A 16,108-nucleotide genomic window follows, 5' to 3' on the forward strand; every position below is an offset into this window, starting at 1 on the left:
CCCTGATACTTACAATAATTAAGGTACATGGTTTATTGACACTATATACATACTGTTAGCTAAATATTCTGCTCCTCTGTTTTCCTTCATGACAGGAGCACCCAGTGGTGCTGACGAAATTTATTGAAGGGGCCAGAGAAGTAGAAATGGATGCTGTTGGCAAAGATGGAAGGGTAAGTGCTTTATTCTCATCTCCTTCATTCCTGCCTTCTGATCATTTTTTTTTCTTTAACAGTCTTGAAATATTGACAGGTTAGAACTCACGATATCTATAAAATAGGTCTCCAGTAATAGTGGAGAAGCTGTTAAAAAAATCAAATTCTCTGACAATTCAGTTGAGGTGTCATGGGTATAACATTTTCTATGTTTCATACTGTTAGAATTTCTCTGATGATACTCAAAAGTAATTATCATCCTGTACTCATCATTCCTTTTGAATAGATTTTCTCTCTCATTTTCTTTTGTCTGTAGCTTTCCTTTTATGTTTCAATGGATGTTATGAAAACATCTAATACTTTTCTTTCTGAAGTTCCCAATTGAATCCTGTTTTTTCTTCTTTCTTCATTTCCCACCCTCCTCCCTTTTTATTGGGTTAATAAAGGCAAAGTCAAACAAAGTAGATAAGGATAATAATATGAAATTGGCTTACCATATCACATCTTGTATTTCTAATACAATGAATACCTCCAACTTCAAGGAGAAATGAAAGTATAAAAAATGTTTTACTTTAGTTTTATGGTTGTATTAATAATGTATTTGTGACTTCTCTTAAAATGTAGCAAGTTATGTTGTAGGGAGTCTATGCCATTTTACTTGCTTTAAGGAAAAATATGAAGTTGGCGTTCATCTTTTGCTTTGCAAATACTTCAAAACACTACTGAAGATGTTAAATCTTTTCTTCTTTTCCTTCCAGATTAGCAGTTCAGAGTAGATCTTGTTAATAAAAATGGTAATGGTATGTACTTACGACAGAATCACATAATCTTGAGTTGAAACACCCTTAGAGAGAATTTATTCCAGCCCTCCACCCTCCAAGTCCGAAGTTTTCTTTACAGCATCCCTGGAAGGTGGTCATATGTTTTCTTTTAAGCACTTTGGTGATACAAAACACAACACATTGTAGGATTACATATTGTGGTCACTTTTTTTTTTGACATCTCAGGTATTCTTTATCTTGAACTAAGTCCTGTTTCCTTGGGACTCTTATCCCTGGTTTTCTGAGTTTCAGAGCAAAAACTTTATCTCTTTCTTTTTCAACATCTTAAGTATTTGAAGGTTGAGATATAAAATAAGAGGAATGTGATACCTATATATGGAAGTGGAGAATGTAAGACTGGCCTGGAGACATTTGTACTTTTTCAAATACTGTACTAGTAAAATAAGGCTGGTCTGTTGTCTTTATTTGGCTCTAGGTTGCCAGGATACGTGCTTTCCCTAAGGTTTTCTCAGATATCAACTATTGCACGTCGTCCTGTACTCCCTGTTTTGGAAATGTTACAGGTTATTCACATAGTTTTTAAATTGCCATGCTAAGAAATGGACATAGACCTGCAGGTATATTATGATTGTTGCTGAGCTCGGTGGGGTGAATGCCTCCCCTTTTCTAGACACCTCACCAAAAATGAGCTCTTATTATTTTATAAATAAGCTCTTGTAAAAAATGAGCTCTTACTTATATGTGGTCTCTTTTATCCTTACCTTATGCTATGAGCTTATGCTATGAGCAGGTTATTCCTATCTTATCATAAACCAAGGCTAAGCAAGTAAAGCACTTTGCCCAGGTCACAGAATAGAAGGATGGAAACTCAAATGTCACTCTGTTTTAAGACGTTTATAAATCTGATAAATAAATTACATAAGAGATTTGCTTAAGTCCTTTATACCCACCCAATTATTCTCCCTTACTCTCAGCTTCGCCATTTCCCAAGGACACACATATTATTAACACATGGGTTATAGTGATTGAGACCATAGACTTTGGAATCTGACAGATAAGATTCAAAATCCTAACGCAGTCACATACCAGTCACATGAACCTGGGTTATTTATTATTACATTGCTTTTGTTTGCTTACTTCTAAAAAAGGACTAAAATATTTTCCTTTCGACTCCTTCCTCTTTCAAACTTCCATTTAATGATCTTTTAATGAGATCTTTGAGACTTATTTTTAGTCCACCCAAGTTGTGCCATTTACCTAGATAGATATTGAGCTCTCCCACCTTCTTTTCTTTCCCAGTGCCTAAAAGATGAAGATATTTTCAGTGCTTTTCAAATGCTTTAGTTTCCTATCCCATTCTTAAACATCAATATGAATTTGTTTAGTTTTACTCTTTTCCTATTACTTATACCAATGCTAATGAGTGGATGAGGGAGGTAGGCTCTCAGCCCCTCTTAGCTGCCTCTAGAGGCAATCTGTTTGTTACTGCACAAGGAGGCAGCACTTTCTACTGCTCTCATCAGGAATGCAGCAAGGGAACTGGTCCATGCTCAGTGCATCTGTTAGGACCAAAGGGGAGGATGAGGGTGTAGCATTCTTGAAGGAGGACCTGAAAACTCTTTCTAAAATACTTTTCTTTTTTTTGGCCAGGTTATCTCTCATGCCATCTCCGAACATGTTGAAGATGCAGGTGTCCACTCGGGAGATGCCACTCTGATGCTGCCCACACAAACCATCAGCCAAGGGGCCATTGAAAAGGTCATTTATAAATAAAAGTGGAAGGGAAAAGGCAACAGTGAGGGAAAAAAAACACCTAATTTTTTTTTTTTAAAGCTAGATAGCAATGTAAGATATGCTGCAGGTTAAATTTAATGATGAGGCTAACTTCCTTGCTCTGAGTCACCTGGGTATTCTAAAGATAACAATTTTCTTCACTGTCCTTTTGAGCCCCTTTGGTTGTATGCGAGTACAGGGGTGGTCAAACTTGAATGTGCATCACAGACACCTGGAGAGCTTGCTAAACACACTGCTGGACTCCATCCCCCAGTTTCTGATTTCATATTTCTGGATCAGGCCCCAGAATTTGCATTTTTCACAAGTCCTAAGGTGACGCTATCGCTGCTAGTCTGGGGATGATAGAGAACTGCTCCCGGCGATTCTAATGTTTCAGGGCCACACACAGGTGAGAAGCATCTGAAGCAATGCTTCTCAGTTAGGAGTGGGGAAACAGGTGTGGACCAGTCACTTGAGAACTTTCTGGAATCTATGTTTTCCCTCCTCACCCTTGATTTCACCTCCAAACAGCACTTTCTGATATCTCATTTGAGCTGTCTTTGAGAGCCAGTCTTATAAAGAACGTCCCAAAAATAATGACTCTGCCTTAGTTCTCAATATGCACTGCTAGGTGTACATTTAGAGCCTATCATCTTAAATAACCTTTGAGGTGGTCCCATTAGTCTTTAGGTATATTAGATCAGGCTCAGCTCCTTTTAGTGAGCTTTTCCAGTGACCCTGCCATCAGAATCCAGGCAGACCCGTCTCTCTGGTTGTACATTGGGCTGGATTCTGAAGGTCTTTGTTCTAGAAGGTAGAGGTAGCAGGATACTTTGTAATAGCAGAAGCATAAAAGAAAAGAAGTCCTTGGATCTCAAATGTACGGCAGTTTCTCACGTCAGGATAAATGATCCTCAGAACTCAGGATTTTCGAAATCTCTCAGAGCTCAACGTGTCATAGACTCTACTTCCTTTTATACCCAATTACATTGCTGAACCACTCTTGTGAGCATAATGAGAGAGGAACTCTTGCTTTTTGTAATCAATGCCCCCTCTTGGCATAGGGACATTCTGGCTCTGGTTGAATACAGGGATTCCTGTATGTGACATGCAGGGCCTCCCTACAGGGAAACACTGTTTCCTTCCAAACATAATATCTAACCTTGTAGAGTCCAGGGCAATGGAAAAGCAACATAAAAGAAATCTCTCTGGTCTCTTTGCAGTACCATGTAATTTCAGGGCCTGTACCTCCCCAGCAGGTAGGTCATTACATTGATATAGAGGTTGGACTGCAGTTTCTGGTGCTAAAGCAATGAGACTGAAAGGATTCCATTTAACCCTCAATGTAAAACCAGGTTATATAATTGTAGGCAGATAGGGGAATTTGGCAGAGAGATAATCATGTAAAATTATTTGTTCTTTTCCTTCCTATTATTTGGTGTGTATTTATTGCATATTATTTTGTTAATAGAAGCCTAATAGTGCCCTCCATTATAATTATTAATGTAGATATATAGCTCTCTGTAAAGAGAAATTAAAGACATCCAAATTTAAGGTACTGTGCCTTTTAGAAAGTTTTCAAAAACTAAGATATACTCTTTAGCACACTATATGATTATCCTTTTTAATTTAGGTGAAGGATGCTACCCGGAAGATTGCAAAGGCTTTTGCCATCTCTGGTCCATTCAACATCCAATTTCTTGTCAAAGGAAATGATGTTTTGGTAAGAAATGCCAAGATGCCTGAGAGGACACCACCACTATGTTACTCATGTTGGTTTGCATCTATCTGGTAATCTTCTCTGTGAGCACCAAAGAGCAACTGAGACCCCTGTATCTGTTTGTGTCTGAGTGTGGAATGATGCATAGCGTATAACGTCTACCTTATTTGAAGGCCCAGGCTCTTGGTGGCACTGATAAGTCAGTTACAGCTTTGTAAAGCACACTGATCCATTGGGAAGGTCACCGTATGGCACCTACAGTATACGGTGAGACAGACTATCATAAATATACTGAATGTGTAGAGTAGTCATAAATTACATGTACTGAAATTTTCCTTTACTCCTTACCCAGAGATGATACCATTTGCAAAAAAAAAAAAAAAAAAAAAAAAGATAAATGAACTAGATTAGTCCTAATTAATTTCGTCTACTTAGTTTAGCTAATCAGTAACTGCCTTAGTCTGTTTTGTGTTGCTATAACAGAATACCTGAGTCTGGGTATAACTTACAGAGAAAAGGGGTTTACTTGGCTTATGATTCTGGTGGCTAGAAAGTCTAAGATTGGAAAGCTGCATCTGGTAAGGGTCTCAGGCTGCTTCCATTCATGGTGGAGAGTGGAAAGGGAGTGGAAAGGGAAATCAGATGGTGAGGGAGAAAGTGAGGGAGAGAAACTGAAGAAACCATAGTTTTTAACAGCCCACTGTTACGAGAATTAATTTACTCCTACCAGACTGAGAACTCACCCCAACAGGAGAGCATTAATTTATTCATGAAAAATCCACCCCTGTGACCCAAAAACCTCCCACTAGGCTCCAGTTTCCATCACGGCCACATTGGGGACCAAATTTCAACACGAGTTTTGATGGGGACCAAACCACATCCAAACCATAGTAGTAACCAACATTGATTTACCTCCTACTCGCAGTCATATGGTGGCTGCAAAACTGTATTAGGCAAGCCTCTGCTCTCAAAAATCCTGTAATTTAGTGAAGGTTTGGAAGAAGATAAATTTGTAGAAAACTATAAAGTACAGTATCATAGTTGCTAGAGGGGATGTACAAATAAAATGGTATTGTACTTATAGAGCAGAGAGGGCATATTCTCCAGTGTGTGTGTGCACGAACATGTATTTGAGCATCCTATGCTTGGTTAGGAGTAGATCATAAAAGACTTCAGGGTAGATTTTGTATTGTGAACTGGATCTTGCAAAATGGTTGGAATTTTGACAAGTTAAGGATGGTAGAGAGATTATTACATATAGATAGAACATCATCTGTAAAGGTGAAAAAAGAGCATATTTGGAGACAGTAAATAGTTCAGTTGAATCAGATGATTTTACTGAGTAAAACGAATGAACTGGGAAAGTAAGATTGAGTCCAGGAGAGTAGTATAAGAGTAGTATAAGATAGTGAGGTGCATTGAAGCAAGAGGACAGAAGCCCTTCAGGGATTAGACTTTAATCTGATGCCAGTGGACATCCAGCGAAGGTTTTCAGGAGGGGTATGGCATTATTTGAGCTCTGCATTAAACGAAACCCATCAGCAGTGCATGGGAATGCAATTTGGAAAAAGGCATGGAAAAAAGTCAGATTTCAGAGATACTGACTGAAAGTATCTGGAAAAATCCAAGCAGTGAGGATAAAAGAGATAAGATTAGCAAAACAAGAGCTGGTCCCCAGATAATAACAGCTGGAAACCAGTGGTAGAGAGAATATTAATATTGTTGTTACTGGCTTTCAATGTCCTCTTTCTCATTTTGAATTTTATCTCTTCAGGTGATTGAGTGTAACTTGAGAGCTTCTCGATCCTTCCCCTTTGTTTCCAAGACTCTCGGGGTTGACTTCATTGATGTGGCCACCAAGGTGATGATTGGAGAGAATGTTGATGAGAAACCTCTTCCAACATTGGACCATCCCATAATTCCTGCTGACTATGTTGCAATTAAGGTAACATTTTCAAAAATGTTAGTCATTTTTGAAATGTATTAGTCATTTTATGAGTTCTAGTGAAATTAAAGGAACAATTTGTCATCAAAAATCTTGTTACTTTTAAAACCTTCTAACTAAAGGGTTGGACTAGAGATTTATGTTTCCTTTTGATAATGTACTGCAGTTGTACTATAGGCAACTTTATGTGAACTATTGTACATTTCAAAAATTTTTTAAAAACTATCTAGAATTCCATAACTTCAAAACCAAGTAACTGAGTGAATTATCAGCTTTTTATGCAGCTGACACATGATGATGCTAGTTTAGCTGGTAAATAGAAATCCAGGACATACTTTGTTAGGATAAAGCTTGAATTGTGCCCAGTCTTACATGACCTTTGTAAAGAGGGTTACCCTGTGGGGGTTGGCTAAATTCCTACCACATTTACCACCTTTGCTTAGTACATGTTTTCTTCAGTGGCATGATTTTTCCATTTGAAAAATTGAGACAGCTGTTGCTGTATATGGTGCTGTGAGGTTGTTGAAATTGATGACACCTTTAAAAAGAGTAACCAGGAAAATTTAAAGTTTGTTCACAAATTTCCAGTACGTATGTGTATTTTAAGTAATATCTTAATAATGCCGGCCGGGCGCGGTGGCTCACGCCTGTAATCCCAGCACTTTGGGAGGCCGAGGCGGGCGGATCACAAGGTCAGGAGATCGAGACCACGGTGAAACCCCGTCTCTACTAAAAATACAAAAAATTAGCCGGGCGCGGTTGTGGGCGCCTGTAGTCCCAGCTACTCGGGAGGCTGAGGCAGGAGAATGGCGTGAACCCGGGAGGCGGAGCTTGCAGTGAGCCGAGATCACGCCACTGCACTCCAGCCTGGGCGACAAAACTAGACTCCGTCTCAAAAAAAAAAAAAAAAATAATAATAATAATAATAATAATAATGCCATTGTGATCTTCTAGCTGCATCATTATGATTGTGCACAGAACTATGACCTTTAACTACTTGGCTGGACAGGAATAAGGATTGGTGATATATAAACGTATTTGAATTACATAGATGAAGAGCACAATGAAATTAATATTTATGTAACATTAATATTGATATATTTATGTAAAATTGACAAATTTCTGATGTTTTCAAAAGGTTTCTGTTCGTATATGTGCTAGTGACCTCAGCCATAATTATGTTACAGCTCAGACTTGGACTTTTGATTTTTGTGATGGGAACTTTGAGTTGAAGCTGTGCATTTAAAAATCTGTATTAATCTTGCTTAAGCTGATAATGTAGGATGCCTTGAATTTTATAGTGCATTGAGATGGAATGTGACTTTTTATGTTTGGAAGAGGGGTGGCATTTTATTCCTGGAGACTATGACACAAATATATCGTTAAATCTTTTAGTAGAAAAATAGAGAAAAATTTTTTTTTCACTGGAGATTCTATATATGGATTTTAAGTTCATGTTTCTTTATTCACAGTTATAGGAGTATGCTTATTTCTTTTAGTAAATTGATAAATGAATTTTTAACTAAAAATAATATTGATGGATAGATACGCATTTTTTTTTTTTTGGTTTTGTTTTGAGATGGAGTCTCACTCTGTCACCCTGGCTGGAGTGCAGTGCCATGATCTCAGCTCACTGCAACCTCTACCTTCCAGGTTCAAGTGATTCTCCCTCCTCAGCCCCCTAAGTAACTGGGATTACAGGCACATGCCACCACAACTAGCTAATTTTTATATTTTTAGTAGAGATGGGGTTTTGCCATTTTGGCAAGGCTGGTCTTAAACTCCTGAACTCTGGTAATCCACCTGCCTCGGCCTCCCAAAGTACTGGGATTACAGGTAGATACGCATTTTTTAAATGCACTGTGTCTTCCAGCTTACTCATTCCCTAGTTAGCATTGTATATAAATCTTAAGTTTTTTCAAATTACTTATTCATTGTCAATCTTAATAGCCTAGTGAGGCTAGTAGGTATCAACAGATGGGGAAATAGGGAAGCTGAAGTGCAGAAATATGTAACTTGAGCAAGATGATCCAGTGAAATGACTCCCAAGCTAGAATTCCCATCATAATTTAGATTGGGTGCCAGAATCGATGGAGAAATTGATAAAATTCCTCCATGTACCAGATAAGTGGACATATAGCAAGAAATGGAAACTTGGTTCTTCATGAATTGCATCAGCAAAATAAATGAAAAGGAGGCGCTCCTATATTCTAGTTCATATGAATGTTCTGCACAAAAGTGTTTCTAAGCAGAATGTTTTTCAAAGCTTTTAAGAGGTGTCAACAACAGTTTAATGTCTCAGAAGCTGGCTTACAGACAGCCATTGCTGGCAAGGTGGCTTGTTGCAAGTTCAAATGATCAGAACAAGAAGAGGAATGTTTCCAAAGCCTATCAAAGAGAAAAAATGTGTTTGAACTCTGTCTGGAGAGACCAATGCCCAGTGGACTTTGAAATCATTCCAATAGGAATATGCACGGGCCAGATTAGAAACACTGGTCCCGACTGGTCTCAGGGGCCCTATTTACAGAATTAATTTGTGATTATTTAACCTAAAGTTTTGGCCAAGAGCTCAAGAAATTCTTGGAATGGAGTTTTAAAGCTATTTTTCAAGTCAGATGCTTGGACCCAAGAGATTTTTTACATGTCTACTGTAGCCTAAGTGAACCCTGTGAGAGATGATTCGCTAAATATATTTATCCTCTCTTATTCATTTTCTGCTTTTCCCTCACATAATTTTTCTCCCTGTTTTTTTTTCCGACAGGCTCCCATGTTTTCCTGGCCCCGGTTGAGGGATGCTGACCCCATTCTGAGATGTGAAATGGCTTCCACTGGAGAGGTAACTAGTTAATTATCCATGGAAGCGTTCATTAAATCTACTTTGAAATCTAAGGTTTTACGATTTGAATACAGTAAAATAAAGGGAATAAAAACTTCTGCCATCAGAGTAAGACTCAAAGGGCTTATGAATTTTGAATTTGAAAAATATTTTACTTCTATTTGGAATAGGGTCTAAATTCTTATTTATATTTTAACATGGGAATATAATACACGTGTTCCTAATTCATTTTCACATGAGAACATCTTCCAAGTATTTATCTAGACATCCAAGTAAGTATCTTCTATGTCTTTTTATTAAAGGTTCTCAGGTCTCTCTGTAACAGCACCTCATTCCCTGCCTCGCTGCCATTAAATTAGATCATTTGATTTTTACTAGTAATATGGAGAATGACAGCATTGTAAAGATCATAGACCTAAACATTGTGGAATCTGCAGATACATACAAAATTTCAGGACTACTTTTAACCTCCTGGGGATTATCTAAAAACTATAATGGAATTGGCCACTGGATGTCCCTCTTCACTTGTGTTGAGGCTGTGTCAGCTGAAGGTTTCTTTAGGATTGTGAAATGTGTTTCTTATAAAGAGCTGTCAGATTCTAGAAAGTTCTCTCCATGTCAGTGTCAGGACATTTTGTGAATCACCTAGCCCTTGACAGACTTACTAGATACAACCTTCAGATTCTCATCAGTGCACATCCGAGTGGCAATATCAGACTGGAAGCAATCATTGTTTCCTCTTGGTATTAAGGAAAACCTAAAAGGAGAAGATACTTAATTGCAACAGAGTATGTGATGTTTTATGTGGTTGCCTGGTTACAAGCAAGATTTGTGGTGAGAAACCAAGTGAAACAAGAAGGCAGGCAGTCAGGAATAAATGACTGTCCGGTTTGTATTTCGACTCTTAGAAAGGGGACTATTTGCCTCTTTGTTGCTTCTTTTAATTTAAGGGCAAAAACCCCTTACTTTTAAATGAAGGCGCTATGAATGTTACATCTCCAGTCGGTTTAAGGAGACAGTCTTCAGGTTCTTCTTGAACCCATGGTCACTACTACTAGTAATGCTGATTTAGCTGGCCCACTGTTCAGATCAGAGAGAAAGATGTATTTTCCCTAATACTGTTTTCTTTCTTCCCTTTTTTTTGAAACAGAGTTTCGCTCTTGTTGCCCAGGCTGGAGTGCAGGGGCGCCATCTCGGTTCACTGCAACCTCCGCCTCCTGGGTTCAAGCGATTCTCCTGCCTCGCCTCCCGAGTAGCTGGGATTACAGGCATGTGCCACTATGCCTGGCTAATTTTGTATTTTTAGTAGAGACGAGGTTTCTCCATGTGGGTCAGGCTGGTCTCAAAGTCCCGACCTAAGGTGATCCGCCCACGACAGACATGAGCCACCGCGCCCGGCCCATGCTGCTTTCTTTAGCATGGCAAATTTGTTTTCAGTGCTTATGTTCATTCTGCATCCACACATACATTATGGGAGTTATTGAAATATAAAAATAGGAAAAGAATGAGAAATTCAGCTCCCCTTCATTATATGTGTTTCTCAAGTATAAAGAGAATTCTTCCATTATTTGAAAGGGTCATATTTCCAAGTGTGATAAAGTAAAATATTACGAGGTCTGTTTTATTACTGAAATCAGAATTCTAGCTTAGTAAAATCTCAATTATGCTTCAAAGAGACATTTTCAGTGTCCAAATGGCTTGTTGTAGGATTAAACATCTAACTACTGATATAAGGGACATTTTATGTTCCTAGTGGTAAAGTGGGGATGTTAGTCCTGATCTTTAATGGCACATTTAAATATTTTCTATGGTTCTGTAGACAATTTTTAAAACCTTGTCTGTGTTGAAGCATCTGCACTTATGATGGGATTACCCAATTCTTTTCAGTAGAATTTGAGACTCATTAACTTAGGTTGACCTTATTTAAGTTAGTTGCCCAGTACTTGACTGAGTAAAATGTTCACTGTGGAGAGAAAAGCAGCAGTTGCACGTACTGGTGACCGACTGAAGGTTATAGTCATAAGAACTTTTCTTGCACAGAAATGGTCATTTGCTTAAGAAATGAATTTAGCCATCAGTGGTATTTACTCTAATGGTGGTTCCGTGCCTGTGCCAAATGATGATATACATGGCAGAACTGACTCCTGTCAGGTTCAAATATACCACTTGTTCTATAATTACATTGGCTATTTGACTTGTAGTTATATTGTAGCACAATTACCGTAAACCTAAATGAAACTTCTGTGTACTCTAACATTACTATATATATTAGTTTGTTTGGAATTGTTTTTTCCTCATATGACTGTGGTATTCAGGACTAGTAGCAGGATATTTTGGTTCATTTTATAAAAATGATTTAAAAAAAAAAACAGGTTCCTTTGAGGTTTTCATGGAGTTATTAAATTTCTCAGAAGGCTGTCTCATAAGCTCTATGAAATGACTCCAAACCAATTCAACAGTTATGGATTTCAGCTACTGACCAGTAAATTCATGCACGGCTGCATAGTATATATGACACATACTGTTATTTAAACAGTAAGTCATATTAACATTCGGAAACTTACCACATTATGGACCAGAAGCTGTGATTTGTATCCAAATAACTCACAGTAGAATCCAGTTATGTTGCTCCATTGAGTGTTGTTGGATAGAGAAAGAATTGCTTATTCATTCATTATGCTTAATTAAAAACATAAGATACATCTGCCCTGGCCAGCCTTTTAATCCCTGGATTCAGATTGCGTGGTCTTTGGGCAACATTAATGAAATCTACAGAAAGCGTCTATGAGTAAAGTACTTTCCATTTGTGCGTGTGTGTGCGTGTGTGTGTGTGTGTGTATTTTAATTTTAATTTTTGGTAGGAGGGGTTGACTATTCTTTGCATCCTCTATTTTAATTTTTTATTTATTCTAAACAGGTGGCTTGCTTTGGTGAAGGTATTCATACAGCCTTCCTAAAGGCAATGCTTTCCACAGGATTTAAGATACCCCAGAAAGGCATCCTGATTGGCATCCAGGTAAGTGGTTTGTGGCTGTGTGCTTGCCCATGGTCATACACGGTAAGTGGGGAAGAGCAGGGTAGAATGTTAATTGTGGTATAGAAGAAGGGCGATTTGTTTTACCTTTCCATTTATGGCAACTTACAGGAAGAAGAGACATTTGTTCTCTATTTGCTTCTTGATTTTGCCTTCTGTTGCATCAGTCCATGCAAAAATAAAATACAGACAGAAAATGTTTCTAGCGAAGGGATATTTGTTCTAAATGGGATGCAGGGTACCTTAAAAAATGAACCTCTTAATCTTTGGTTTTGTCTTTTCTATATGTTTTCCTCTTAGCTCTTCATCCTTAGTTCCTGAACATAGGCATTATAATGAGGTTGGGTCTCACTTCCTCTGTTTGTTTCTCTTGATATTTCTCCGTCTCTTGATTTTCCCCCTTGCCAACTTATCCACGTCTATAGTACCTACTCTTCTATCTATAACTACCACCTGTAAATTTACATCCTCAGCCATCCCATATTTCCAACAATCTGCTGCATACCTCCACTTGAATATCTCAAATCCAAAATTTCTCAAACTGAAATCATGTCTGTTCTCTCCTGACCATCTCCCCTTCCTTCCTTTCATTCATTCAGTCCTTCACATTTCAATCACTATCAAATGCCAAGGATTCGAAGTTGAATACATGGACATTATTTAATAAAATTTCTCAACTTAACACTCCAGATTGAAAATTTTTGAAGGGTAGTGATTTACTGGGCCTAATACAGTCAGCTTATTTCATAGTATACTGTGGAAGTTCTTGAAATATTATTCATTGGTAAGCCTTCTAGGTCAAAGTAGGGTGAAATGGATATCTTTATGCAATAAAAAAAGGCATTATCAATTTACTGATGTAAGTTAAATATAAATCTTAGGGCAAAATGATAGGAAACTTCTATTACTATTTGGAATGCTTTTTATTACTATTTGGAACTACTTCTGTTACTATTACTAATTGCAAGTGTGTACAAACTGTCCTGTTTATAAATTTCCTGAAAAAATACTAGAGGCTTCCCAACTGGTCATTCATTTTTATTTGAGATTAGTAATTCTTGGCTCCTATAAAAAAAAAAAAAAGGTCTTATATAATATCCCCGCTGTGCTTTTAATAAGCTCAAACTCTGCATGGCTACATAAAAATCAATAAAAATATAATTAGAACAGTACCAGGTATTCTCAAGCCAGTGGGTGATTATTTTAGATTCCATCTCATTAGGGTGTCTTAATATTAGCAAATTAGACTCTGGAGACTATACAGGTAGTGGCTTTGGAGAAGTTTCTGCAAAGAGTAACTTGGGATTTTGCTTTATGAAGGTACCAGAAGGACAATGGTGAATAGTTAGAGCAGAGGCTAACAAGATGACTTGCAATTGTGAAGCTTAATGGCAGTTTAGAGACATATCACACCATATGATAGACTCATAACGTTATAAATGGATATTAAGTATTAATAAGTCCCAAGTAAGAGAATATTTGCCCAACTTCCAGTTATGGCTTAAAGTTTAATGTGAGACCTGGGGGCATTCAGAGGAGACCATGCCCTTAGTCCACATCTTCACATCTAATCATAATAGTGCTAACATCTTAAAATGCCAGCTTAAGAAGGCAGTGATGTATAAAATTGTGCCTTGTTTGGTTCTAGTGCTGCAGGGAAATGTGAAGCAAAAATTAATTTGATCCCTATGAAGTATTTGCATAATTTTGGCATTAGTGGACAGAATTTTGCTTTGTCGGGGAAAAAAGGGTTTGTTAGAAAAAATAATGTTTTCTTAAAGAAGTGAGTGCTGTCTATTGAAAGTCTACCTTTCAATGCTTTCCTTTTTAAATAAATAAATGTTCTAGCAGCTACATGAGTTGTTGAGAAGAACTTTCTGTACATGAGAGCATACGGACACAGATTTAAAAATATATTAAAAAGTATTTAAAGAATACTTAAAATTATACTTATGAAAATATTTACAGCCATGGTAAAATTGATCAGCTAATGCATAGTTTCTTCATTACTACATGAAGAATTTTCATTAATGATGTTTTTAAAAATGCTTAGTCTAATAAACTGAAAAAGCATGACAGAATATACTAAATAGAGAGTTAATAGCTATAAAACTTACTGGACTACTTCTTAGAATGGGGCCAAATCTAATCTCAACTTTTTACTGCAGCTTTATAGAAATTGCAGATAAAGTAATTAGGGTTCCATATTTTAGGATACATTGTACTTTTAAAAAACATTTTATTTAACGTGATCCCACTTGGTCAGAAGAACTCGTATAAACACTTTGGATATTTGAAGTTAGAACTGAAAATAGCACAAAAAAGGACTGCTAATATATAAATGGGGGTTAGGGATAGTAAATCCAATGGAAGGCATCTAGTTGAAGGTGAGTTATCTTATGAAGTTCCAAGAGAACTTTTTATATGGCAGTCTTTCTAACTTTTAAATTTCTTTTCTATTTCCCACCCTCCTCCTTAACACATACCGACTCTCCGTTTCTGGTCTTCCAAAGTTAAATCCGATAGGTCAAAGTACCTGGGAAGTTTGAAATATTCATAACATCAATCTTATAACTAGGACTTAGAATAAAAGAATCAAGATGTAGATTTTGTCAAAGGATTCTTGTAAATCTATTACATGCCCTATGTCTCTACCAAGGCATTTCTAACATAAGACAGGCATAATAGAGGTTTATGTGGCAACAAAAATCATCTTTGATTTTCCTGTAATATTTCTAGCCACCTTTCATTGCATTAGGATTTATTTTTAGTGGCCGTGAATAGGCAGTCTGCCTTGTTTTGAAGTTTTCTGGAAGACCCTTTAACAATAAATGATTTACTCTAGAGTAGATCAAGAGCACTCAGTGTTTTCCTCTCTGATTGGGCTATTCAGTGATGCTTGTGGAGTGGCAAGCACCAATCTGACATCTGCGCTTCAGCATCGCTCAGAAACACAAAGCAAGCATTTTATCTGAAAAGACAACTCCAAGTGGCATGAATAACCTTTTATCTTTAATATGGAATCATTAGGAACAACCATAGAGTTGCCAATCCCGAGGTCCCCGGAGAATCCACAGGCATCACATAGTGTTAACTTGGCTTTCTTTTCTGTAGCCAGGCATTGGATAAATGTGAAAATGATCATTGGAGGAAATATATATATATTTTTCCCTTTTAAAGGACTGTCTTCTTTATAAACATTTCCAAGAAAATAAATCAGCTTGTACTTTTCACCTTTAGTAACAAATGGTTTCTTACACAGGTATTTTCAATCAGCCTTTAAATCTGAGGCTACTCAGATGCAAGCTGACAGCTGTAATTTCTTTTTGTAGAGAGGCTGTTTTATGTGTCACAAATGTTCAATACATGTTTGATAGAAGTTTATAATGTGCCTATGGAAGCCAACACCCAGACCAGAAGGTAGAGTGGTTCCCTGGCTGGGAACTGTCAATACTGTCATGTTGGATATTTATCTTTTCCACCTGGGGGACAACACTGAAACAGCTCCATAATGAGGTTCTGCCTGGTGTCTGCAGGTCTTAGAGGACTTGCTGACTTATTTTACTTTAAAATGGCAAAAAAAAAATTACATTCTAGTACTGCTCCCTCAAGGTTTCTCATGGTGATTTTAGCCAAGGTTCATGCAATCTTGACCTCATATTACACAATGAGTGGAGGATAGTCTTCCTATCTCCTATTCCCCCCTTTCTTAAACTTAAGTATGCATCAAAATCACCTGGAGGGTTTGTAAAACAACAAATGGCTAGGATGCACTCCCAGAGTTCCTGATTCAATAGGTCTGGGGTGGGGTTCAAATTTTCATATTTTAAAAAAATTCCCAGGTAATGCTGATGCTGCTCTCC

General features: G+C 37.4%; 1 protein-coding gene across 1 annotated transcript in view; it reads left to right on the plus strand.

Annotated features, from left to right (window-relative positions):
* LOC105481139 (carbamoyl-phosphate synthase 1) overlaps positions 1-16,108 on the plus strand; it is a 119,616-nt gene that overhangs the window by 96,234 nt on the left and 7,274 nt on the right. The window contains exons 29-34 of the mRNA XM_011740476.2: positions 96-173; positions 2,588-2,695; positions 4,344-4,433; positions 6,205-6,375; positions 9,137-9,211; positions 12,129-12,227. Of these exons, the coding sequence (XP_011738778.2) occupies positions 96-173; positions 2,588-2,695; positions 4,344-4,433; positions 6,205-6,375; positions 9,137-9,211; positions 12,129-12,227 (621 nt within the window). The remainder of the gene's footprint in view (positions 1-95; positions 174-2,587; positions 2,696-4,343; positions 4,434-6,204; positions 6,376-9,136; positions 9,212-12,128; positions 12,228-16,108) is intronic.

The sequence above is a fragment of the Macaca nemestrina genome, chromosome 11 (genome assembly GCF_043159975.1).
Source record: "Macaca nemestrina isolate mMacNem1 chromosome 11, mMacNem.hap1, whole genome shotgun sequence".
Classification (NCBI taxonomy): domain Eukaryota; kingdom Metazoa; phylum Chordata; class Mammalia; order Primates; family Cercopithecidae; genus Macaca; species Macaca nemestrina.